Source organism: Astatotilapia calliptera, chromosome 16 (genome assembly GCF_900246225.1).
Source record: "Astatotilapia calliptera chromosome 16, fAstCal1.2, whole genome shotgun sequence".
Lineage (NCBI taxonomy): Eukaryota > Metazoa > Chordata > Actinopteri > Cichliformes > Cichlidae > Astatotilapia > Astatotilapia calliptera.
Window position 1 is genome coordinate 602,145 of NC_039317.1, and position 26,885 is coordinate 629,029.

The following is a 26,885-nucleotide window of genomic DNA, read 5'->3' on the forward strand; positions in this document are numbered from 1 at the left end:
TAGTTTCTGTAGTTTCAGTGCTTTTCCTAAACTTTCTGCCGTGATCCGGGACTAGCCTGGTTCAGGGGCACCTGCAGAGTTTTTCCGTAGGGGTGGCCACATGGGGGGTGGCTCAGCAAAAACAGAATTTTCAGTTTTATTATGCTGTTGTCAAATATAGGTTACTTGAAAAATATGTGTGTGTGGGGGAGGGGGGTTGCCTAGTTAATTTCCTGCTATTAAAGTCGATATCACTTAAAATAGGTAATTGATTGGTTGACTGAAGGTCCCAACCATCACTTTAATGATTCTCAGCACAGCTGAGCAGAAGCAGCTCAAGATTCTCAGACTGGAGCAAACGTGTTCAGGAAATAAGTATAAGATCATGGAAGAGTGTGAACTGCTGCTTGTCTCTTTGTTGGCAGTGATCCGTCCAGGGATTGGCACCAGCCCCCCTTGGTGCCCCCAGCTGGGTTTCCCACTGGTTGGACATAAACCTGAGAAACGTGCAGGATGCAGTCATACGTAACAGCTGCCTAATTTGGCTCCTTTTGAGCCCGGGAAGTTTAGAAGTTCATTTCCAATGCAGGCATCAGCAACAGTATTCGTTTGGTGACTACCAGCAGCTGTTTTGCTTCCACTCTCCCACCACTCGTGAATGAGAATCCAAGACGAAGCAATGCTAAGTGAGCTAGCCACCCTTACAAACATGAACTCAGACATAATGCCTGTGACTGTGGGCTGGAAGATGCCTTTATTAATCTGAAAGTGGCACTAAGAAACTTCTCATTTCAAACTTCCTGTTAATGCAAGTGGCTGATAGCAATGGCTAGAGTCACATTTGTAAAATACAGCCTTTACTGCTATTAAAGGGTCTTTGCCTCACACTATATAACACCTTGAAGCGACTGCTGTGGCTTTCCTTTAAGAATATGTAAAGTAAACATGTAAAATTTTACAATTTCATTTTTTACAAAAAAGTTCAATTATTAGATAAAAACCCTGAGGAAAAGCAAACTATCATAAAATCACAGCCCAGTCTACTGAACGAACTGAAACCTGAGAGCAGTTTCCCAGTTTTAAGCTGGTGTTCTGATCTGCCTGATCAGCTAGTGGTTTATCAGCCAGACTCTGAGGAGCCTGGACTACATCTGGGGATGTCGCTCCTAAAATAAACTCAGCAGAGTTCCTGTCAGCACACTAACCATCAAAGAGAAGCTGTGGACACAACATCTACAGAGCCTCAGATGCAGCTGTTTGTGTTTTTACATATGTTTTATTTACTGGAGTGAGCAGCAGTGGGATATTTGATGCAGTTTAATGAAGACAAAGATAGTGTAGTTTCATAGAGTGCTGAAAGATATTTGTTGTGGTCACATCTGAATATTTAAAAACTGATGCTGTGTATCTGTGTACTGTCTGATGGGCAAACTCTGTATGACATTCTGAGTGGAGATGATCTAATTCATCTGTGGTCGTTACCTAAACACAGGAAGATGTCTTCATTTTTGCAGATAAGAAATATAAAGACATGTATTTGGTACAGAATATGCAAAGGTTCATCCTGAAATATATTTTTCACTCAGATTATAGACCAGTGGTTCTTAACCTTGTTGGAGGTAACGAACCCCACCAGTTTCATGTGCGCATTCACTGAACCCCTCTTTAGTGAAAAATAAAATGCGATTTTTTTCAAATTCAAGACATAGATATGTTTTTTATTGGTGCACAAAATGAGCCGTGCATGTCACGGTGGAGGCTCTGCCGAACCCCTGGGATCGACTCACCGAACCCCTAGGGTTCGATCGACCCCGGGTTGAGAACCACTGTTATAGACGAACGTAATGCTTGTAACGTTGTTCTGCACATCCAAATGTGTCTTTCTTCATATCACCTATATTACCCACAATGCACCTTAAACTCATAGGACTCATATGTGAAGGTTACAGTACTCCTGTCACTGCATTATTGGGTAAAACTCTGCTGCAGTGGTGATTCCCTTTGAGATGTCCAAACTGAAGTAAAAGCCATCTTACTAACTTTGGAAGAGACAGCTTGTCTGAAGTCGTGCTGGTTTGACTGACAGCATGAAAAAACCCAAAGTCATCTCCCTTTGTTGCTGTTTCCAATGTAAAGGTAAAGTTAGCTTTAGATTTGTGCTTTACAGCCCTGTCTCTGTGGACAATTCAATAAAAAGGTAAAAACCATGAATTATGTCTATAAACAAAAATAGTTAGAGCCTATTTCTAAAAATCATCTGGACTCGTGAGTTAAACTAAGAAAATCTCAAGTCTTAACCCTATAATGAGTTTCTGAGACCTCGATCTCATCAGCATGATCAATACTTGCCATAATTTCAAAATGTTACGGACAAAACTCTTTTTTTTGTCTAACATTGTTGTTACCAAAAAGTTGCCAAAAACACCCAATATATGACATGCGATAAAAATATATAATAAATATAGAACAAAATATATCATACACAACATGATTTGGCAAAAAATAAATACACTTGTGGATTTTGTTTATGAGGGTTAATAAACATGGCTGGCTATTTTTTGATGGGTTGGGTCTTACAGGGTTAAAGACGACTCCTTAATTTTCTCCCAAACTGTAAAAAGCTAAAAACAAAGGTCTCACAACAATAGTTAGAGGCTGAAAACTGCTGAGCTGAACTGGAGCAGTCTTATAGAGTAGACCTTATTATCTCTCTGGACTGACTCCTGATGTCCACTTCCGAGCATGATGTGGAGTGATACTGATATGTGCTGCCGGGTAATGCCAACAATTCTTTGAAAGGACGTTTCATTTTATGCTGCACTAATTTGTTGATGTTGTTTGACGTGTCCACTGACTGTGTCTTTGTCTTATTTGTGTGTAGGGTGCCAGCCAACATGTCAACACAAGCACCGACATTCACACAGCCGCTACAGAGCGTCGTGGCACTTGAGGGTAGTGCCGCGACGTTTGAGGCTCAAATTAGTGGTAAGACAGCTTCCAGACTGAACCGACTCACATGTTGAACCCGACCATTTGTGACTGTTCTGTTGTCCACAGGTTCTCCAGTTCCCGAGGTGAGCTGGTTCCGCGATGGCCAGGTTCTTTCCACCACCACTCTGCCAGGTATACAGATCTTGTTCAGCGATGGCCGCGCTGTTCTGAGGATTCCTGCTGTGACGGCTGCACACAGCGGAAGGTTTTCTGTTAGAGCCACGAACGGAGCTGGACAAGCCACAAGCACCGCTGAACTCCTCGTTACAGGTGAGAGCAGGGAGGCTGGGACACCGGTGACCTGGGAAAACACAGGAAAAATACACTGAAGTATTTTCCCATTCAAATCACTGAATTCAGGCGTTCCAATCACTTACATAGTCACTGGCTCCTATAGCATTCAGGCTGCTTCTACAAACATTCGTGAAAGAATGGTTTGCCCTCAGACCTCAACCTCAAGGTCCGACAGGCCAAGTTTTCTAAAACCGTGGAAATGCAAAAGCCCAAGAACAACGTGATTTAAGTCATTCATTTCTTATACGTTACCTTTCTAGTACAAATCTCCATCATCTCCATTATCAGTTTGCAGTTTGCCTGCTTGCTCGTTGCTGTATCAGCATGGCAGTATTATAAAGGAATACCATCAAAAGCAACAGAGGCACAAATACATCCAAAAACAAATCATTAATGTTGCTATACGCTACAGTAAAGTGAATCTTAGATGAGATCCTCAAACTCTCTGTGGGTTAGTGCCAGTCTAAATGTATCCTGCTGGTCTTTAACAGGGGGGGGGGGTCGTGTAACTTAATCCAGTGATAAACTCAGCATAGATGCAGCTGTTGCAGCACATCATTGCATAAAGTTATTAACAAACTTAAACCCACTGAGGTCTGAATCGTTGATTTTAATTTATTAACGATAATATAAAAGACATCAGGACTCATTTTATTATGTACACAGAGACACTTCTGGTACCAGGCTGGTTCAATTTCTTTCCATTTTTCAGTTTTTCATGAGATAGCAGGTGTTTTTGGTCCACACTGACACGACAGCATCACGTCGTTATAGCAGATTTGTTATCTGCACAGAAATGGATGTAAACTGCAGTTACCAGATTAGAACTCTTCATTTTTGTTTATTAGTCTTTGGTGCTTTTAGTTAGGTTACTGCTTGGTAAGGGCAGGTCAGCATTAAAATCAAGCTAATCTTCTATCTCTGCAGTGGAGACGGCGCCTCCAAATTTCCTTCAAAGACTTCAGAGTTTAACAGTGAGACAAGGCAGCCAGGTGAGGCTGGATGTGCGAGTGACAGGAATCCCAACACCAGCTGTGAAGTTCTACAGAGAAGGGGCCGAGATTCAGAGCTCGGCCGACTTCAGGATCCTCCAAGATGGAGACCTGTATACTTTGTTGATCGCTGAAGCCTTCCCAGAGGACTCTGGGACATATTCTGTGACTGCCACCAACAACAGCGGACGGGCCACCTCCACTGCCGAATTGCTAGTTCAGGGTAAGCACCACAGTTTAATTAATTCTTCAAATATGTCAAGTTTGGTCAAAATATTTTATGTGGACACGCATAATCCTCATAATAATTGAATACTCCAGTTTTTAATATGTGTTAAATGATAATTTACCATAATTAATCAACCTAAACTTTCATTTTTATTGTTGTTGCAGGTGAGGAAGCTGTGCCAGCTAAGAAACTGAAGACTGTTTCCACATCCCAAATATCGGCTTCCCAGAGCAGAGTACAGAGGGTGAGATAACCAAGTGTTCTAGGGAACAATTATCTGAGTTTAAGTTGATTAAAGTAGAAAGCATAGTTCTTAAATAGTAAATATGTCTTTTCCCAGTATTATTCAGGTACTTCTGCCTGACTGTCATGTTATGGTGACAGTACTGCTAAAAAAAATGCATGAAAAAGAAACAGAGTGTGGAATTAATGTTTAAAGGTCATGTTCATATCTCATTTCTTAGTAAATATAAAATGTTCCCCTTTTGAAGGTGGAGACTAGTTTCCAGGCCTCCACTAAGAGGGAGATCCATGTAGGAGAAGGAATGATCACTCAGCATTTGGCTCACAAAACCCCCCCACGGGTTCCTCCAAAGCCGACCTCCAAGTCCCCGCCGTCCTATGTTTCCAAGGTGACGGCAGGACGTCAGCAGTCCCCTTCGCCTGTCAGACATGTGAAAGGGCCAACACCGACACCTGTCAGGTATGCAAATGTGATCTCAGTGAAGGCAGGTGGTCATCTAAATTGACTACATGAACTGACTGATCTACGTGTTGTCGTCTACAGACCAGTGTCTCCATCCACCAAACTGTCTGTTTCTCCCATCCGACCAGTCAAGTCTCCCATCATGACCAGGAAACAGGTCAGAGCATCTATCTGGAGTCCACTTTCACTGTCAAGATGCTGTAACAGTGACTTAGTGTACATGCCTCGGTTTGTTTGGCTTTTCAGTTTGCTCATCAGCAAATACCAAAAAAAACATGAAACGCTGCATATTCCATGTATTTAACTGTATTAGTGCCATCTTCAGGTGTGGGGTAGCAACACAATTAGTGACTCTGATTTTGAATACCAGCTAGTTTTTGTACAAATATTATTGATCACTGATGGAACAGTCCTGTTTTCTCTGGTATTGTTGTTCTTGTCTTCCTGCAGAGATGCAGGGTGTAAGTTACTGTTAGAAAGTATATATGTATATATGATGTAACTGAAATTACAGCATTTGGCAATAGTAATAACAATTTTTAGAGGCAACATGAAAATCTGCAGGAGATCACATGTAACATCAGGATACAGAGGAAAAATAAAACACAATGAATAAAGTTTGAAAACTGGTTCATAAAGTGGCTTTGATCTGTCTCTCGAAGCACACACACAACAACTGCTGTTAAAATCTGCAGACCTTCATTTTTTGAACGTGTGTTAGATAAAGCGTAACCTCAATCGACTACTTGCAGGTATCTACCTCTGCAGAGGTTCTGCCGCCCTGGAAACAGGGAGACTACGCGACTGAGGCGAGCTATACCAGCATGGCAAGCATGACCGCTGTCAGCAGCACCACTCAGCTTCACATGGAGAAGCACTGGGAGCAGCAGGTGGCTGCCACCAGAGAGGTGAGAGTGGTACAGCCTGCATGCTGGTTAACTCAACTCAATCAGTACATCCAACCTGACATGCGTTTTGTTTGTGACTGCAGAATGAACACGGACAAATACTCTGTTTTTAATTTTGCTTTTTAAACTGACATCACTAACTTTTATGTTGTGAACATGTTGGCCCAGCTGTGCCGATGTATTGGATGCAAAGTGAACATGCATTTATTTTCTGTTCTTTCTGTCTTCTTCTTTTCTTTTCTTTTAATGCAACGTTGTCCTTTCTTGGTTATTAGCTGTGGCTTCTAATGTGATTATCCTGTTTGCCAGAGTGTGACTCTTTGTCATTTTGACCCAGTCTTCCTTCAGGACATTGTTACTGTTTTGAATTCACTCATAACCTTAAAATCATATTTATCGAATTGAACTCATCATAGAGATAATATCAGTAACAATCAAGCTCTGGGCAGCAAAAGGGTCAGTTTTGAAAAATAAAATCTCTGGCTCTCACAGACCTGTAACGTCTTCTGTAAGAAGCTTTTCTGTCCCCCACTCGTTACCTGTATGAATGGCACCTGTTTGAGCTCATCATCTGTATAAAAGACACCTGTCCACAGCCTCAAACAGTCAGACTCCAAACTCCACCATGGCCAAGACCAAAGAGCTTTCGAAGGACACCAGGAAAAGTATTGTAGACCTGCACCAGACTGGGAAGAGTGAATCTACAATAGGCAAGCAGCTTGGTGTGAAAAAATCAACTGTGGGAGCAATCATCAGAAAATGGAAGACATACAAGACCACTGATAATCTCCCTCGATCTGGGGCTCCACGCAAGATCTCATCCCGTGGGGTCAAAATGATCATGAGAACGGTGAGCAAAGATCCCAGAACCACACGGGGGGACCTGGTGAATGACCTGCAGAGAGCTGGGACCAAAGTAACAAAGGTCACCATCAGTAACACACTACAACGGCAGGGAATCAAATCCCGCAGTGCCAGACGTGTTCCGCTGCTGAAGCCAGTGCATGTCCAGGCCCGTCTGAAGTTTGCCAGAGAGCACATGGATGATACAGCAGAGGATTGGGAGAATGTCATGTGGTCAGATGAAACCAAAGTAGAACTTTTTGGTATAAACTCAACTCGTCGTGTTTGGAGGAAGAAGAATACTGAGTTGCATCCCAAGAACACCATACCTACTGTGAAGCATGGGGGTGGAAACATCATGCTATGGGGCTGTTTTTCTGCCAAGGGGACAGGACGACTGATCCGTGTTAAGGACAGAATGAATGGGGCCATGTATCGTGAGATTTTGAGCCAAAACCTCCTTCCATCAGTGAGAACTTTGAAGATGAAACGAGGCTGGGTCTTCCAACATGACAATGATCCAAAACACACCGCCCGGGCAACAAAGGAGTGGCTCCGTAAGAAGCATTTGAAAGTCCTGGAGTGGCCTAGCCAGTCTCCAGACCTCAACCCCATAGAAAATCTGTGGCGGGAGTTGAAAGTCCGTGTTGCTCGGCGACAGCCCCAAAACATCACTGCTCTCGAGAAGATCTGCATGGAGGAATGGGCCAAAATACCAGCTACTGTGTGTGCAAACCTGGTAAAGACCTATAGTAAACGTTTGACCTCTGTTATTGCCAACAAAGGTTATGTTACAAAGTATTGAGTTGTATTTTTGTTATTGACCAAATACTTATTTGCCACCCTGATTTACCAATAAATTCTTTACAAATCCTACCATGTGGATTCATGGATTTTTTTTTCACATTCTGTCTCTCACAGTTGAAGTGTACCTCTGGTGCAAATTACTGACCTCTGTCATCATTTTAGGAGGGGGAACTTGCACAATCGGTGGCTGACTAAATACTTTTTTGCCCCACTGTATGTTCAATCCAAAGAAAAAACAAAGCTCTTTTTAAGAAGGTGTGGCTGAAAAATTCTAAATCAGTTTGCAAACAAGACGTTTCTGTGAGATCTTTTAGAATTGAGTTTGTAGGCATAAATAATAATAATAATAATAATAATAATGGATACTTTATTGATCCCCATGGGGAAATTACTTGTTTTTCTCTGCATTTGACCCATTCACTCAGTGAAGCAGTGGGCAGCCCACTAAGCAGGCGCCCGGGGAGCAGTGTGTAGGGACGGTACCTTGCTCAGGGGTACCTCAGGGTAGCCGTTAAGTAAATGGTAAATGGCCTGTATTTGTGTAGCGCTTTACTTAGTCCCTAAGGACCCCAAAGTGCTTTACACCACATTCAGTCATCCACACATTCACACACATATATACTGCACTAGTGCGCTGCACTAGTCAGCAATGATAAGAGAAAAAAGGAAGGTCCCATTTTAACCATACACAGCAGGTTTATTGACATTCTAGTAAATAAGAAAAGTTTATTTATAGAGCACTTTTTACAGGCAAAAAAATCACAAAGTGCTGTACAAATCACAATTATTAAAATAGCCAGCACTGCATCATTTAGATAAGAAGTTTTTGGCTCAGGATAAAGAGAGAGTGTTTGGTCACATTGTTGAGAAAATGACCCACATACTGAGGGCTCGAGTTCCTGGGTTTGTGTCTTCCCACAGCCACCTTATGCATTTAATTCATCAGGTGACTGCAGATCAGGATGGTAGAGCAGCTCATCTAATAACTGGAAGGATGATGAGTTGATCCATGGCTGCTCCGATCTGCATGCCAAGTATCCTTGGACAAGATACTGAACCTCAAGTTGTGAATCTTGGATAGAAGACTGCGTGATATTTCACTTCTGTGTTGCGTGACTTTATGGATGCTTTATTTGTCGTGTTTTTTTCAGTCCTTAAGGCTTTTGGTGGAGCATTGTCTTCTCTGAGATGTGTGTGCTGCTTGTTGTGTCTTCAGGATGAGGGAGAAAAAAAGGCTGAGGCAGTGGCTACAGTGGTGGCCGCTGTTGACCTTGCTCGTGTCCTCAAGCCTGTGCATGGGGAGGGTGTTCGGAAAGAGGAAGAGGAGGATGTGGAGTTGAGGATAAAGCAACAGGCGGCAGCAACTGCAGAGAAACAAGTTATTGCAACAAAAACACTTCCTACTGAGCCTGCTGTGTCTGCAGAGCAGCACAGAGTCCAGGTCTCTCAGGTTGGACGAGTTCCCTGAATTCAGTTACTTACGTCTCATTTTAATGATATGGAGCATCAACTATCCTAACACACTCTGTTGATTACTCCAGATTCAGAGAACAACAGAAATCTTCTCCTGTGTGGACACTGGTGTCGTCCAGCCCCCAGTTCCACATTTCACAGTTTCTAAAGTTTCTGTTCCTAAACATGAACCTAGACATGAGGTAAGAAGAACAGCTTGAGGCCATCGTCGTCCCAAAACCTTCATTTGAATGTGAACATCTTAACATACAGTTTTCCTTCAGTCTAATCCCCGTTGATCCCGTCCTCACAGTATCATCCATCCTACCACAGCATTTGTTTCTTTTGAGGACTACCCCATCATAACATCCACTAGCTATAGCTTGTGGTTATTATATAACAGCAATAGTAACACTGTTTTTTTTTCTTAGATATGACTTTGTGTTTTGGTTCAGAGTAGTAGTCTGTAGAATAGATGAAGCAGTCACCTCGTGGAAAAACCATCTAAATCAGCTATCATCAGATAATCCCACCTCACGGATTAAATCAGTCACAGCAAAGAAACAGTTGCTGTTTCTCAACCTGTTTCAGTTTTAGTCCGTTTTTAGCTGGTTTAGATTTCCTGTTTAGCTTCAGTGTCTCTTGCTCACTAATCCCCAGCAGAATTTGGACTCACTATCTGTGTGTGATGGTTAATGCTGTTCTCATTGGCTGATCAGGTGTCCCTTGCTGGCTCTGCCATCGCTACACTGCACAAAGAGCTATCCTCCCCTTCAACCCCCAGAAAGATCATCAAGCCAGTCAAATCTCCCAGTCCGTCTCGACAGGCGGCGGTGGAGGTTCATGTGATACCTGAGCCCTTCCCACCACCGTTCAGAGATGTGCGATATAAGACTCAACTTGACAGCAGAGGCGCTTATGCGTTTAGTGAGGAAGAATTTGAGGAATGGGAGCCTCAGGTTGGTCTGATGTCCTCACTGCTATCATTCCTATCGTTCCTCAACTTAATCCTGTGTGGATGTTCACCTGAGTTCTTCTACCTATCTTAACGCAGCAGCAACTGATATGCTGCCTTTCCCCTGCCTCATGAAGAATCCTCCTCCTCTTATTCCTGTCTTTGCTGCTTCACCTTCATCCCTCTGTCCTCTTTATATGGTTTTTTGTCTACTCTAACCTGTTTTCTCCCTTTATTCTAACAGAACCCCATACTTTGTTTTTTGGGGGACAATTTTTTAAGTTGTCTTGTTGGTTTCTGCAGGAGGTGGCTGCAGTGCCCACAAGATCCCAGGAGCCTGTTGTTCCACCCACTCTTATTGCTGTGAGTACTTTTCCTATCTGCTTCCTGTTTCCAATTAAATTCAGCTTATTTATAAAGAGCTAGTTGGCAAGAATGTACCTTAAATATCAGAGAGAAAACCTGATCCAGCCCTAAACATACACTTTATCAAAAGGAAAGACCCAATGAATGTAAGGTAACATGTTTTGTAGTGAAAACTTTAAAAGATAACTGATCCTTTCACAAAGTGCTGCATCTGACTTCATAACAGCCACTGAAGGTAGCAACATTTAAAGCTCTTCCTGTCATCAGTTTTCATAGTAATACTACATAATTACAGTTTGTGATTCAAATGTATCTATTTTACATTCAATGTAAGGAATAATATATTTTTACATTTTTTGCTAAGTGAACCCAATAATGTACGAGAACATGAAAACAATTCACAACATAATATTATAGAAATATGATCGTTCTTTCTCTCCCTTAGTACTCTCGCTACAGCATGTAGGATCGATTTTTAACCATTTAACAGAGCTTATACAACAGCCTGATAAGGAATTACATTAGTCTGGCCAAGAAGTAACAAATGCATGAACTAGTTTCCAGCATGTGTTTAATTTTGACAATATTACAAGACGAGGACATTTTAACGTGTGAGTTAAAGAGCGTATTCTGATCACTATTTACTCCTAGTAGGCCTTTTTGTCTTCAGAATATAAATGTGATGTAAAATCGCCGTACATCCTATAAACTTCTTTATGACTATTTCAGGGACTGAAGAACCTGACTGTGACCGAAGGTGAGTCAGTGACCTTGGAGTGCAAAATCAGCAGTCACCCTTCCCCGGTCATAATCTGGTTCAGGGAGGACTACAAGATCGAGAGCTCCATTGACTTCCAGATCAGCTACGAGCACGGATTTGCCAGGCTGATTATTCGTGAGGCATTTGCTGAAGACAGTGGCCGGTTTACCTGCACTGCCACCAATGAAGCAGGAACTGTGAGCACCTCCTGCTACCTGCTTGTGAAAGGTATCTATACTGGAATGATAAGCCAAAGTAAAGCTGACAAGCTTGTATGGAAATGAATTTACTGTAGAGGAGAAAAACAACTGGATTTTTGCACGAGCCTGCGGTCACCTGGTACACTTGAAAATTGATGAACACAACAGAGTCAAATGTCCAAGTTGTGGACATGCTAAAACATGTTAAACTACAGATCATCAAGTTTTATACAAACTAATTTGACTTTCACTTTCTCTTGTAGTTTCAGAAGAAATCGAAAGCAGAGAGGAAACAGCTGTCACAGAAATTGCAATCACACAAGAAAAAACGTGAGTTGTAAAAGTCAGATTCATTCTTTGCAGATTTATTGTCATGTAAGAATCCAAAGCTGCAGAATTGATAAAGCTATTGCTCCTCTTCAGTGTTGCAGCTGAAACAAAGCTGCAGACAGTGACAGAGTTGAGCGCAGGAGAACCTGCAGCTCCGTTCTTCATCAAGAAACCCACTGTGCAGAAGCTAGTGGAGGGAGGAAGTGTTGTGTTTGAATGCCAGGTTGGAGGAAATCCAAGACCTCACATTATCTGGAAGAAGAATGGCGTACTGCTTACCACTGGATACAGGTGATACAGATTATAAAATACATACAGGAAAAAATGGATCCCCTGCTGAATATCTGAGTTTGCTGACTTGCAAAGAAATGAACAGAGACAGATATCAACCAGAAATCTATTGATTTGCATGTCACTGAGTGAAATAAGTATTTGATCTCTTTGATTTCATCTCCTATCTGTGGAACAAACAGGAACAGTTATAGTCCTGCTCCGTTATGAGTCAGCTGTTTTGTAATGTTTGCAATATTTTTAATGTTTTAGATCAGACCTTAAAAATTACCACAACTGTGATAATGATCTTTATTAACATGTAGGTAACTTACGTGTGTTTAGCAGTTCAGATATTTTCTTTATGAGGTCCTTTTAACAGTGGTCCTCTGATGACCATGTCATTGCAAAGCAGGTTAGTGTCTTTGAAAAGACATATTTACATCACCGGCCAATGTTTTTTGTGGATTTGCTTAACTGGAGCTAGCTATCATTGTCTTTTGTACGTTGTACACTCTCTAACATATCGTTTTTTTATTTTTTTAAATAAAAATCCACTTTACTTTGTAAGTAATGGCAGTGACAAACCAAATATTAAGGTAGAACAATTTGTTATTGAGCCTTGAAATCATGCTGTGACGATGAAGCACTAGCTTGTTTTGGTTTTCTTATCAGATACAAAGTTGCCTACAAGGAAACTGGAGAATGTAAACTGGAGATCTCGATGACCTTTGCTGACGATGCCGGAGAATACTCCATCTTTGCTAAAAATCCCCACGGAGAAGCTTCAGCTTCCACCAGCCTGTTGGAGGAAGGTACTAGCATCCTTTTTTTGTTTTTTGCAGTTTTAAACTTTCTTTAAAAATCACTTTGAAAAGATGTGTCTGGCTTTATCTGCGTATCCGTATCTGTGTTTACAGAGGAATATGAAGCACATATGAAGCAGCACGATGTAACATATAAAACTGAAGTGACTACGTCAGTGGTTCAGGAACCCTCCGTGGTCGTGAGTCAGTATGAATTGGAACAGAGGAGGACAATAACCCCGATGAGCTTTGTCTCAGAAACGGTACTTGTGCTATAAACATTTGCAGTGCTGTGATAACAGATCTCAATCTACGGTTCATAATTAATGTCCATCATTTTTGCAGGAATTCCTCATTTCAGCCTTTGAGGAGAGGATAATACAGAAGATCGAACTGTGTATCATGACAATTACTTACAGAGAGCTTGTGGCAGAGGACGGAGAGCTGGTAGTGACTATAGCAGATGAGGAGGCAGTGCAGCCAGCCTTTGACACACCAGTGAAAAACTACAGGATCATGGAGGGAGTGGGAGTCACTTTCCACTGCAAGATGGTTGGAAAACCACTGCCAAAGGTATTGAGACACATTCATATAGTGAAACAACTTTCACTCATCCAACCAAAGTTGGGTATATCAGAGTGATGCTTTATAATAAATAATTTGGTTTGCCAAGAAATATAGGTTTTTGGCCTTTATTTATTATTTTGTAAATACCATTCCAGCGTTGCTGTAAAGAGAAACATTTAAATCTGACAGTACAACAAACAGCTATGTTTCATGCTTTCTGTCGAGTCATCGCACTCTCACAGTTTTATAGCGTTTAGCCAGCTTTGTTGATCTACTGTCATCTTGTGCCAGATTGCCTGGTACAAAGATGGCCAGCGCATCAGGCCCAGTGCGCGTTACCAAATTGAAGTTCTTCAAGATGGGCGAGCCAGTCTTCGTCTGCCTGTGGTGCTGCCAGAGGATGAAGGCGTGTACACTGCTTTTGCCACAAACATGAAGGGAAATGCAGTCAGCTCTGGAAAGCTTTATGTGGAGCCATCCGAAGCTGTAACGCCGCAGAGATACACACCACAGCCAGCAGTACAGAGGATAAGGTAATCTAATGATGGCACAATTAAAAAAGAAATTAAGAAAATCACATATCGCCATGAGAACTGGACGTTGGATGTTTTGGCTTATAGCTTAGCTTTTAAAAAAGGCAGACAATATTGGTGACTAGCAGAATAATAGTGGTGCTTTAATAATACACTAATAATACACACACTTTTAATAAGCACACAATATCAGGTTGAAAGCTTTCAAAGCTTCTATCCACTGCATGTTTTACATTAAAATTTGTTTTGTTTAACTGCAGCCATGTCAAATGACGACACTGCTTTTTTCTCAGATCGACATCTCCTCGTTCTCTGAGCCGCTCCCCAGGGCGTTCTTCCAGCCGATCTCCTCGCCAGTCTCCTGCCCGTCGATTTGACGAAACAGATGAGGCTCAGCTTGAAAGACTATACAAACCTGTATTTGTCATGAAGCCCTCCTCAATAAAATGTTCTGAGGGGCAAACTGCCCGATTTGATTTGAAAGTTGTTGGCAGGCCAATGCCTGACACATACTGGTTCCACAATGGTAAGAACAGAAAAGGTAGCAGAGAAAAATTTCTTGATGTCTACCTTTGTTTTCTGATTCAGCCTCTCAGTCAACTCATTTTGCCCTTCTTTTCCCAGGACAACAAGTGATCAATGATAACACACACAAGATAGTGATTAAAGAGGATGGTACTCAGTCCCTGATCATTGTCCCAGCCCTACCACAAGACTCTGGAGAGTGGACGGTTGTTGCTCAGAATAGAGCTGGACGGGCATCTCTCAATGTAACTCTTACTGTTGATGGTGAGTGATATATAGCACTCTTGAACTTTTTAGTTAACCAAAAGATCATATTGTTAGACATTGTGTTGTTTTTTGCTATCTATAGCTCAAGAAACCCTGGCACGTCCTCAATTTGTTGAAAAGCTGAAAAACATCACTGTAAAGCAGGGCACTCTGGTTGAGTTGGCTGTCAAAGCCATTGGAAACCCCCTGCCAGACATTGTGTGGCTGAAAAACAGTGACATCATCACCCCACACAAGCATCCACAGATAAAGTATGTAATATCTAGTATTTTATATTTTGTTTTCAGTGCAGTATAAAAGTGCTTTCTTCAGTATATGTGACCTTTTACTTTTTCAGGATTGATGGCACCAAAGGAGAAGCCAAATTCCAGATTCCATCTGCTTCAGGCTCAGACAGCGCCTGGTACACTGCTACAGCCATCAACAAGGCTGGTAGAGACACCACTCGTTGCAGAGTCAATGTTGAGGTGGACTTTGCTGCCCCTCAAACCGAGAGGAAGCTCATTATTCCTAGAGGAACCTACAAAGCTAAAGAGATTGCAGCACCCGAGTTGGAGCCGCTTCATTTGCGATACGGCCAAGAGCAGTGGGAGGAGGGTGATCTTTATGACAAGGAGAAGCAACAGAAACCACAATTCAAGAAGAAGTTGACATCTATCAGAATGAAGTGTTTTGGACCAGCCCATTTTGAGTGTAGACTCACTCCTATTGGTGACCCCAATATGGTAGTGGAGTGGCTGCATGATGGCAAACCTCTGGCTGCTGCTAATAGGTTGCATATGGTCAATGAATTTGGATACTGCAGCCTTGATTATGAAGTTGCTTATGCTAGGGACAGTGGTGTTATTACTTGCAGAGCCACAAACAAATGTGGAGTTGACCAGACCTCAGCCACCCTGATTGTCAAGGATGAGAAGGGACTTGTTGAGGAAACACAACTTCCTGAAGGCAGGAAGGGAGCATATAGGATGGATGAGATTGAGCGCATGGCTCATGAGGGAGGACCTGCAGGAGTCGGCGCTGATGAAGAATCTGAAAAGACAAAACCTGATATTGTCTTGCTTCCTGAACCAGCAAGAGTGCTGGAAGGCAACATTGCACGATTCCGCTGCAGAGTAACTGGTTATCCAGCACCAAAGGTTAATTGGTACCTCAACGGACAACTTATCCGCAAAAGCAAGAGATATAGACTCCGTTATGATGGTATTTACTATTTAGAGATTGTTGACATCAAGTCCTATGACTCAGGAGAGGTTAGGGTGGTTGCTGACAATCCTTTAGGAACAGCTGAGCACACAGTAAAGCTAGAGATCCAGCAGAGGGAAGACTTTAGAACTGTCCTGCGTCGTGCACCAGAACCAAAACTTGCAGAGGCTACACACGAGCCTGGCAAGATTGGATTTGATATTGTGAAGATGGACCGACCTAGTGAGGCTTCACAAGACAGGGAAGTGGTTAAGCTGCGTAAGACACAGAGAATTCTTCATGAGAAAACTTCAGAGGAGTCTGAAGAACTGAAGAGCAAGTTCAAGCGCAGAACAGAGGAGGGTTTCTATGAGTCTATCTCGGCTGTAGAGCTTAAGTCTCGCAAGAGGGATGACTCTTATGAAGACCTATTGAAGAAGACTAAAGAGGAGCTGCTCCATCATATGAAAGAGAAAGAAGAAGCTGAAAGGAAGAGGATGGAGGAAGAGGGTAAACTCACTATCCCCACAATAAAACCTGAACGGGTCCTGCTCTCTCCCAGCATGGAAGCACCCAAGATCCTGGAACGCATTGCAAGCAAGACTGTTGCTCCAATGGATGAGGTTCGTTTCAGAGTCAGAGTAGTTGGTAGACCAGAACCTGAGTGTCAGTGGTTCAAGAATGGCATTCAGCTGGAAAAGTCTGACCGTATTTACTGGTACTGGCCTGAGGACAATGTATGTGAATTGGTCATAAGAGATGTCGAAACACAAGATTCTGCTAGCATCATGGTTAAGGCCATTAATATTGCTGGGGAGTCCTCAAGTCATGCCTTCCTGCTTGTACAAGGTAAAGCAAGTTCATCTAAAATCATTTCTGCGCCATGCTAAATTTTCTTTGTCTTGATTTGTTTTTGTCTTCTTCATTTCGCTGTTGCAGCCAAGACAGCAGTTACCTTTACCCAAAACTTGGAGGATACGAGTGCCAAGGAGAAGGATACCATGGTGACCTTTGAGTGTGAAACCAATGAACCCTTCGTCAGAGTCAAATGGTTTAAGAACAACACGGAGATCTTCTCAGGAGACAAATACAGAATGCACTCTGACAGAAAAGTCCACTTCCTATCTGTGCTAATGATTGAAATGAGGGATGACGCAGAATACACCTGTGTGATTGCAGATGATGAGAACATAAGAACGAGTGCAAGGCTTCACGTGGAAGGTAATTTATCTAGAATATCCACCGGAACTGTCCTGTTCCTGTAAATTACATAAAAATGGTTCGGTATGTTGTTCTGTATCCAGGTGCTGCTCTCGAGCTCATCAAACAAATGGAGAACATTGAGGTACCAGAATCCTATGCTGGCGAGTTTGAGGTCGAGTTATCTCGTGAAGATGCTGAGGGCAGCTGGCTCTTTGGAGACAAAGTTCTCTCACCCAGCAATAAATACATCATATCGTCACGTCGAGGAAGACACACTTTGTCTGTCAAGGATGTCAGGAAAGAGGACCAGGGAAAATACACCTTTATATGCGGTGATCTGAAGACCAGTGCCTCACTAAAAATGAAACGTAAGCTTAAAATGTGAAGTGCATGTTACTGCTGCTGGCAAACAAGAGAATTTTCATCAGTGTATTTCAACAGCGTTCTGTTGTTTCACAACTTTAACCTGTTGAAAAACATTGTGGGTAATTGTCTGATTGCATGTTTTTACCTCTGCCTTCAGTGCGTCCAGTGACACTGATGCAGCCCCTGACTGATCTGATAGTCTGTGAGGGTGATATTGCTCAGCTGGAGGTCAGGTTTTCCCAAGAGAATGTTGAGGGAACCTGGATGAAGAACGGCCAGGCCATTTCTGCCTCGGAACGTATCCACATTGTCATTGACAAGATGGTTCACAAGCTGCTGGTGGAGAATATCAGCACAGAAGATGCTGCCTTGTACTCTTTTGTGGTTCCTGCCCAGGACATCTCCACCTCAGGCAAACTCAGTGTTCAAAGTAAGAGTTAGAATTGGGTTTGAATATAAACTTAAAAATATTTTGTTAAAAAAAATTGTGACTTTTGACTGTCATCTTGTTGCTCTTTCTTACAGCTATTGACATTGTAGTGCCACTGAAGGATGTATCCTCTATTGAAGGCACAAAGGCTGTCCTGGAGGCTAAGATCTCTGCCCAGGACATCAGCTCTGTCAAATGGTACCATAATGACAAACTGTTGACACCCAGTGACCGAATCCAAATGGTGGCAAAGGGAGCAAAGCAGCGGCTGGTCTTCACCAGAACCTTTGCATCTGATCAGGGTCACTATAAACTAGTTGTTGGCAAGGTTGACACCAGCTGTAGCCTGACGGTTGAAGGTAAGAAAGATTTTTAGTGCAGTGAAAAAGTATATGTCACCTTCTGGATTTTGTTTTTCATATATCTCATATTTAAATATTTCAGATCATTAAACACATTTTAATATTATAACCCAAGTAAAGGCAAAAATGTTTAAAGTTTTTAAATGACGATTTTATCTGTTAAGGCAAAAAGCTATCCAAACCCATCTGGCCTATCCTAACCAAATAACTGGTAAGGCCACTCTTGGCAGGAAGAACTGCAATGAAACATTGAATCTTCCACATCACTGTGTATGAATGTTGTCTGCCGTCTTTGTAGAATTGTTTTAACTCTGCCACATTGGAGGGTTTTTGAACATAAACGGTCTGTTTAAAGTCACGCCAAAGCATCACAACAGGATCCCAGTCCAGATTTTAACTGGATTTGACTGACTCCTGAACCTTTATTTTGTTTTTTGACCAGTTTAAAGGTGGATTTGCTAAAGTGCTTCAGATCACCGTGTGGGTGTATAATCATTGTAATGTTTTTTGCCTTTTGGTCAACTGTGTCTTTTGTAGTCAACGTCTCCCTTGGATGCCATATTTGCACTTATGTTTCTTATTGTTAAATCATGAACACTGACTTTAACTGTGGCTGTAAAAGGTTGAAGTTCTTTAGAGGTTGTTTTGGGTTCTTTTGTGACCTCCTGGAAGAGTAATCAGTGCCTTTTTGGAGTCTGTAAACAGTAGGGATGGGTATCGTTTAGGTTTTATACGATACCAGTACCAAACCGGTACTTTTGAAACGGTGCTTGAACCGGTGCTTAAAGAATGGAGAACACACACTTTGTCCAAAAACCTCTCATGTTTAGCAAGCTATCAAATACGGCGCATTTCTCGGCTTTTAACAAAATGCTATACGTCGCCAGGTTCGTCGTCAGATTCTTGGTGTTACCTCCTTTGACAGTATCACAGTATCAGCTTAAAGCACTTGTTGCTGCTGAGTTTGCATCTTTTGCTATGAAGTACAGCCAGACTTTTGACCGCTTCGCCTTGGGCATTTTTAATCTGTAGCTCTGCTCTAAAAGAACGTACGTACCTGGGCCCGCCTACTATCCTCGGAAACGTAAAATGATTGGCTAGAATCTAAAGTGTATCACATCTCAGGAAAAATAAAGCACCGAAATGTGTGCTTTTCGGTCTGGTTACTACCGTTTATGTCAGAACCAGTGCCATAATGGCACCGGATACCGGTACCCATCCCTAGTCAACAGGTCTGTTGGTAATTAGCTCTGGGTGTGACTATTGAACTCGGCTTTCCAAAATATGTGGCTAATCAGTTAATTAATGATTTAACAAGCGGGGCAATTACTTTTTCACATAAAGCCATGTTAGTTCAGGCACCTTTTTTCCTTAAAGAATTAAATTATCATTTGGTCTAAACTTAGTGTAAATTTTGCTGACTGAAAATATTAGTGTGAGAAAAATATATACAAAAAAATCATGGAGGGGGCAAATACTTTTTCACAGCATTGTACTTTCAGCGTGATACTGTTTTTAGGTTCCAGTCTCACTTTCATACTCTAACCATTTCATTTTTACAGAGGTACACATTGTGAAACACATGGAGGACAAAGTGTGTTCAGAGTCCCAGAATGTGACGTTTAATGTTGAAGTCTCTCACCCTGGAATTGACTCAGTCTGGACATTCAGGAACCAGCAAATCAAACCTGGACCCAAATCCAAGATTGAGTCAAAGGGAAAGGCTCACTCTCTGACAGTCATTGACGCCATGAAAGATGAGGAGGGCCAGTACATGTTTCATGCTGGTGAAAAGACATCTAGTGCCAAGCTTACTGTCTCTGGTATGTCTAACTTTTAAGATATTATGGATATTGTGTGTTTTACTCAGATGAAATCATTTACACAATCACTGATTTTAAAAAAGACTCACTGGCACATTGGGGTGGTAGTGCCCATCTTCAAGAAAGATCGCACTCCTCAGCCTCCCTGGGAGGATCAATGCCAGATTACTGGAGAAGGGAATACATCAGTTAGTTGAACCTCAGATTGAAGATGAACAACGTGGTTGTATTCCTCAACGTAAAGAGCTGGACAAGTTTTCTATCCTCTCAAGAATATTCAAGCATATTCTACAAGTGTTTTGTGGATTAGGAGAAGGCATTCGAGAACATGGGGTATCCATTGCTTGCTTGCTTCTGGGCCAGAGATGAGTTTTTGTGGAGGAATTTAAGAATCCTGGGCTTGTTCAGAGTGATAGGAGAGGGAAGTAGGGGATTGATGGATTAGTGCAGCGACTACAGCGATTTGGACACTGTAACCCTCCATTGTGATGAAGAGAGAGGTGGGTGTAAAAGCAAAGATGTTGATAAACTGGTTGATCTACGTCCCTACTCTGTTCTATGGTCACACGCTCTGGGTAATGATCAAAAGAATGAGATCTTAACAACAAGGCACAGAAATTAGTTTTCTCTGAAGGATCGCTGTGCTCAGGCTTAGATATAGGAGCTCAGTTATCTGAGAGGGATTCATTCCACATAGAATGGAGCCAGGTAAGGTGGTTCGTGCATCTGATGTTTCCTGGGTGAGGAAGGGTAGACACGAGACATGCTGGAGGGATTATGTCTCTTGGCTGGCCTGGGAATTACTTGGTGCAACCTTGGATGGAGGAAGTGGGTGGGAAGAAGAAGGTTTGGTCTCTTCTCAGACTGCTGCTCCTTGACCTGCCACTTCAGATAAGGGAAATCCACACACTAGATGATAATTTGTTACTTAATTGTTGGTACACATTTCACATTTTGCTGACATTTATACCTACCCATACCCATCTTTGACAAAAACGTGGATTATTTTAAAGCAGCTGTTTTTTTATTATGACAGAAGATTGTGTGTGTTGGCATTTGCTGTTTCTGTGATTAGGACATGTGGTCAGAAGTGAGACAGAAATGTTACTTTCTGCTACCATTAGGTGGAGCCATTACACGGCCCCTGCAGGATGTGACAGTGGCGGAGTCTCAGACTGCTGAGCTTGAGTGTGAAGTTGCAAATGCCAATGCTGAGGGCAAGTGGCTTAAGGAGGGCCAGCCCATTGACTTCAATGAGAATGTGGTGAGTGAGGTGAACGGAGCCATCAGGCGCCTCATCATCAACATTACCAGGCCACAGGATGTCGGAGAGTATACCTACCAGGTGGCCAACTCCAAAACTACAGCTAATCTCAGGGTGGAGGGTAAGTACTAGCTTCCCACTACCACACACACACATGGTGTTCACATAACCAAGATAAATAAAACAGGACATTTACCGGGAACATACTGAGGTAAATTAAATACGACAATCAAAATAAAAGTAGTTATTGAAAGAAAATTTAAAAATTAACATTTTGTGGGAAAAATGCAAAGTGAGTGCTGAAAACTGAAAGATTCTGTCTGTTATATACAGCTCTAAAGGTTATCTGGGAATGTCCTGTTCATTTGTCGCAAAAAATAATGACTTGGTAAATGTTTGTTTAAACTTTTATGATAGTTTCAGACAGACTCACTATCACAATATTTGCAGTAGTTATTATACATATTATAGCTCTAGTAACTATAATAAGTGTTATATTTGTACGGTCGATCCATGGGACCAGTACTGGAAGTCGGGATTAATCCTAATCTCTGATCCTATGAGTTTTACCCAGAAGGCGGAGCAGATCTTAGATGGAGCGTATGGGTGAGGGGATTCATCCAGTAATAACTATCCCTCTATAAGTACTAACTACCATGGCTCCTCTCATTTAAAACAAACAAACAAAAAAAAATGGGAGCCCTCAGTAACTTAGCAGCTTGTAAATCTAAGAATAATAGGAGCTATTTATACTAATATGGATTCATCCTCAGGTTTTTACATTTACTGTTTCACGAAAGTTTAAAAAGGTTCACAAATGAAACTTTTTGAATACAACGTATTTTATTAAAGCAAAAGCCAAAGTAAATTAGAATAATTATTACAGAATCAAATTACTTGAATTATTCTTACCTAATTAACTGATTCTGAGTTAATGCTGATTTTATTAGAATCTTTGAGAGGAGATGGTCTGAGGAGAGAATGGCCACAGACACACTCATCTCTGTGTGGATATTGTCCAATAGAAATAGAGCCAAGTTCATGGAAGTTGCATCCCATTCAGAAACAATGGAAATCTCAATCCTCTTGGATTTATAATCTCAAACGGCAAAAATAAGTAGAGAAAAAGTCAAAAATCCTAAATCCAATTAGTGAGCCCACAGTGTCGGCATTGGTTGTTCCTCTGGTGTTACTTGCTATAATTTCACCTCAATAACAGTGGCTGTGACATCCATCCACCATTACTGCCACCTCATCTGTCCTAACACATTCATTTTCTCACTTTTTCTCTTCATGACTCTGTTCATTTGTCCCATTATACTCAATATGATTTCTTTTATTAAATCCTGCACATTAAAATCAGACGTTCTTTTAGATTAGTGGCTCACTTCCCCCTCCCATCCTCCACACCCACACACACCCACAGCCTCTGAGGTCATCTCCACACACACACTCAGTGAGAGGCCTGCACCTAGAATCATTATTATAGATTATATTTTCTTATTTGTATGTTGGTTAAATTTATACCTGATTATATTCTGATCACTATTAGGAAGCGAAACACGATTAACCACCAGCAAAATCCCCTCATGTTAATCTGTGTTTAACACTTGCAACATACTTTATGTATCATACAATCATGTGTGACACCAATGTGCCAAGGATGAAGCTGGATAATATCTGCACATTAGAATAAGTTTCATTCCTCATATTAATTAGACTTATATCTCTATTGTATGTTTGATTAAAAAAAAAGATGATTTATGAGTAAAAGCACATACAGATAGACTCCATTTAGCGCTCTGCATCACTTTTAACATAAGAGGCTGGATGTTAAGAACTTGTACTCTCAGATGTGATGAGAGGTAAGCCGGGGGGACTTCAGTCTCTGTCTGTCCCACCTCTCCTGACAGAACTAAAATGCTTCCAAAACTAACGAATCACCTCCGTGTGTATACATTAAAGTTAGCAGAGCTTTATATTTATATGCAGGAGTGAAGATCAAGAAAACTCTGAGGAACCAGACCGTGACGGAGACCCAGGAAGCAGTGTTCACACTGGAGCTCACACACCCCGATGTGAAAGGATCCCAGTGGATTAAGAACGGGGTGGAACTGCAAAACAGCGAAAAGTACGAGATCGTCTCCAGTGGCATGGTCCAAACGCTGAAGGTCAAGGACTGCAACATACAGGACGAGTCTGTTTACTCCTTCAAACTTGGAAAACTTTCTGCCAATGCCAGACTCAACGTAGAGAGTAAGTGTCAGATTTTATCAGCATAACCAAGAATTGTGCACAATGTTGTCAGGTATCATCATATCACATGAGTGGTTTATCTGCTACTTTTTTCCTGCAGAAATCAAAATTGTGAAGAAGATAAAAGATGCGACGTCTCTGTTGGATGGCACAGCTTCCTTTGAGATGAGCCTCTCACATGACAACATCCCTGTTAGGTGGATGTTTAAAGGTTTGGAGCTGAAGTCAAGTGAGAAGTGCAAGATTCTGTCTGAGAGGAAAGCACACAAACTGATCCTGAAGAATCTGGACAGCAGCGATGCAGGAGAGTACGTGGCTGTGGTTGGACACTTGCAGTGCAGTGCTGTACTCACCGTGGAGGGTATGTAGCACTATAAGACAAACTGCATGTGAAGTCTTGCATTTAGATCGCAAGATAGTAACTCCAAGCTGCTCTCTGACACATCCATCAGAGTATGAATGTTAGATCAAAAACACTTAAGCACAGATTGCAGGTAGAGTGAAAAGCAGTCCATCCACTTACTGAAGAATATAAAGAATGTTTATGGTGTTTGAGACGAGAAGAATATTTGTCTAATCTTTTGTTATCCATGTCTTGTGACCTGATTTACTACATGCAGCTCTGCTGGTCACTAAACCCATGAAAAGTGTGGAGGTACCAGAGACTCAAGTGGCCACATTCGAGTGTGAAGTCTCCCACTTCAATGTGCCGTCCACCTGGCTGAAGAACGGAGTGGAGATTGAGATGAGTGACAAGTTCAGGATTGTGGTTCAGGGAAAACTCCATCAGCTGAAGATCATGAACACCAGCAGGGACGACTCTGCAGAGTACACCTTCATTTGTGGCAACGACCAAGTGTCTGCAACACTCACCGTCAACCGTAAGAATTCTGACCTCCCACAACGTGATATGAAAATACTGTATCAGAATGAGACTCAAAAGGGGGGTTAAAATAATTTCTAAATTATATAATCACCTAATTTAACATATTTTAAGCTTTAAAGTTTCAGAATTCTCGCTATATATTTGAGCTGCATATCTGAATAACTGCATACAGTAATAGCTGAAATTCTTCAAAAGCAAACACAGTGAATGTGTCTTTTTGTATTTCCCTCAAATTTCGTCCTCCAGCGGTTCTGATCACCTCCATGCTGAAGGACCTGAATGCCCAAGAGAGAGACACTATCACCTTTGAGGTCACCGTCAACTATGAAGGCATCACGTACAAATGGCTGAAGAACGGCGTGGAAATGAAGTCGTCGGACAGGTGCCAGGTCCGCAGTCGGCAGCTTACGCACTCCCTCACCATCCGAAACGTTCACTTTGGAGACGGAGGAGAGTACAAGTTTGTGGCCGGCTCTGCTGCCACCACTGCTAATCTCTTTGTCGAAGGTAACCTGGTGCTGAGCACGTTTACAGTCTGTAGAGGTGAGAAATGCTACGAAACGTCTCTGAAAATGTTGTTCTTTCAGCTCGTGTGATTGAATTCACCAAGAAGATCAAGGACATAAAGATCACAGAGAAGAAGAAGGCGATTTTTGAGTGTGAGGTTTCTGAGCCAAACATCCAGGTGATGTGGATGAAGGACGGTCAGGAGATGGACATGTCTGAGGAAAGGTCTGTCAGTGCTCGTCAAAGTTTGGCCACACTTAATCTGAAAATCACTATTCCCAGCGTCTCCTTTGGACAATGAAAGCTTTTAGAGGTTAATTGTGAGTTGGATATCTTCTGCCTTGAATCCAAAGGTATACTGTGACAGCAGAGAAGTATGTTCACCGCCTCATGATCCAGACGGTTCGAATGTCTGATGCTGGGGAATATTCAGTGGTAGCTGGATCAAGCGTCTCCAAGGCCCGGCTCACAGTGGAGGGTCGCGACATTCGGATCTCGGAACCTCCTGAGCGGGAAATTACGGTGAAGTGGTTTTAAAGTTCATTTACTGATGTTTCAGAATAAAACTTCTGTCTTTCAGGTAATCACAGTTTGAGGATTAAAGGTGATTCGCTGTTTTTTAAGACTGTTCATTTATTTAATTGCAATGAGTTTCATCTTATTTTAATCCTAAGTTAACTTTTGCAACCAAAGCTGCTCTGTTTCACAACCACAGGCGTTACGCAGAGAAGTTAGTGTCAGTTTGGTGCATCTATATGTTTTAGCTTGGAAAGACACGGGCGAAGTTTACAGATACTGAACCTGACATTAACATTTTTATTTCTCTTTTATTTCTTATTTAGAAATATGCCTTAAAGTAATAAGGCATAAAGATACACTAGAAACAGTGTGTAAATATTTAGATATTATTCTGTTCTCTCTGTGGAAGCAGTGACGATTGGCCATAAAAATAAAAAATAACTATTAATGTTTACATATGACCCGCTCAGGTTTGTCAGTCCCCCACAGCATGTTTTACTGCACTCACATTTTAAAAAGCAACTTAAATAGTAGAATTTTGGGTGCTTGGTGATTGTATTTACTGACATTTTCAACAGAAAATAGGGCCTTAACTCTATTATTGTAGGGTCTACCTTACAATATAAAGCACCTTGAGGCGACAGTTGTTGTGAGTTGGCGCTATATAAATAAAACTCAATTGAATTGAACAGAGATAGAAATGTAAATATTTCACTATCCCCTCCTAGGTTCTGGAGAAACACCGTGCAACCTTTGAGTTTGAAGTGAATGAAGAAGATGTGGAGGGTCACTGGCTGAAGAACGGTGTGGAGATCCAGTTCTCGATGGAAGAACGATTTAACTACGTGACCATCAGGAAGCTGCATCGCCTCACCATCTCAGAGACCTACAGGAGTGATGCTGGGGAGTACACCTTCATCGCTGGCAAAAATAGAAGCACCATGCAGCTTCGAATAAACAGTAAGTCCAGCGTGACGTCACACAGAAAGAATGATGTACAGTATGAACACATAAAAACTGGTTGTTTCTTGTTTGTTTCTAAAAAGGCCATTTATTTCAAACTTTCTCATCAGTGATACAATTGTGCTTTGAAGGTTACATACACTCATCATTCTCACCATTTTGGCTTTATAATTATTTCTTTGAGCTGCTATTTTTAAGGGTAAAATGTCTGTTCAGCATATATTTTTAATGATTTAAATAAAATTAGAACTGGGTTTGAATTTTTTTAGGACTTTTCTCTAATCACAGGGTTAAACGTATATGTACAAGCTCAAGTATATACAGCGCTCCCTCGCTATAAC

At 41.7% G+C, this 26,885-nt stretch overlaps 1 protein-coding gene across 22 annotated transcripts in view; it reads left to right on the top strand.

Moving 5' to 3' along the window:
• Window positions 1-26,885, top strand: part of ttn.2 (titin, tandem duplicate 2) — a 218,615-nt gene that overhangs the window by 3,359 nt on the left and 188,371 nt on the right. For 21 of the 22 annotated variants that reach the window (XM_026144404.1, XM_026144415.1, XM_026144413.1 and 18 more), the window contains exons 2-33: window positions 2,861-2,964; window positions 3,037-3,240; window positions 4,192-4,479; window positions 4,650-4,729; window positions 4,977-5,188; window positions 5,273-5,348; window positions 5,944-6,099; window positions 10,460-10,519; window positions 11,252-11,510; window positions 11,746-11,812; window positions 11,906-12,103; window positions 12,758-12,897; window positions 13,003-13,151; window positions 13,234-13,461; window positions 13,747-13,988; window positions 14,282-14,514; window positions 14,613-14,777; window positions 14,863-15,031; window positions 15,118-16,814; window positions 16,905-17,186; window positions 17,270-17,536; window positions 17,692-17,964; window positions 18,060-18,323; window positions 19,889-20,149; window positions 21,274-21,534; window positions 23,406-23,669; window positions 23,770-24,030; window positions 24,290-24,550; window positions 24,802-25,062; window positions 25,143-25,287; window positions 25,416-25,584; window positions 26,310-26,541. In XM_026144404.1, coding sequence (XP_026000189.1) covers window positions 2,874-2,964; window positions 3,037-3,240; window positions 4,192-4,479; window positions 4,650-4,729; window positions 4,977-5,188; window positions 5,273-5,348; window positions 5,944-6,099; window positions 10,460-10,519; window positions 11,252-11,510; window positions 11,746-11,812; window positions 11,906-12,103; window positions 12,758-12,897; window positions 13,003-13,151; window positions 13,234-13,461; window positions 13,747-13,988; window positions 14,282-14,514; window positions 14,613-14,777; window positions 14,863-15,031; window positions 15,118-16,814; window positions 16,905-17,186; window positions 17,270-17,536; window positions 17,692-17,964; window positions 18,060-18,323; window positions 19,889-20,149; window positions 21,274-21,534; window positions 23,406-23,669; window positions 23,770-24,030; window positions 24,290-24,550; window positions 24,802-25,062; window positions 25,143-25,287; window positions 25,416-25,584; window positions 26,310-26,541 — 7,915 coding nt within the window. In that variant the 5' untranslated portion in view covers window positions 2,861-2,873. Of the gene's footprint in view, window positions 1-2,860; window positions 2,965-3,036; window positions 3,241-4,191; window positions 4,480-4,649; window positions 4,730-4,976; window positions 5,189-5,272; window positions 5,349-5,943; window positions 6,100-8,854; window positions 9,200-9,290; window positions 9,405-9,920; window positions 10,161-10,459; window positions 10,520-11,251; window positions 11,511-11,745; window positions 11,813-11,905; window positions 12,104-12,757; window positions 12,898-13,002; window positions 13,152-13,233; window positions 13,462-13,746; window positions 13,989-14,281; window positions 14,515-14,612; window positions 14,778-14,862; window positions 15,032-15,117; window positions 16,815-16,904; window positions 17,187-17,269; window positions 17,537-17,691; window positions 17,965-18,059; window positions 18,324-19,888; window positions 20,150-21,273; window positions 21,535-23,405; window positions 23,670-23,769; window positions 24,031-24,289; window positions 24,551-24,801; window positions 25,063-25,142; window positions 25,288-25,415; window positions 25,585-26,309; window positions 26,542-26,885 lie in introns of those variants that run through there. The other variant, XM_026144408.1, reaches the window with a different exon arrangement.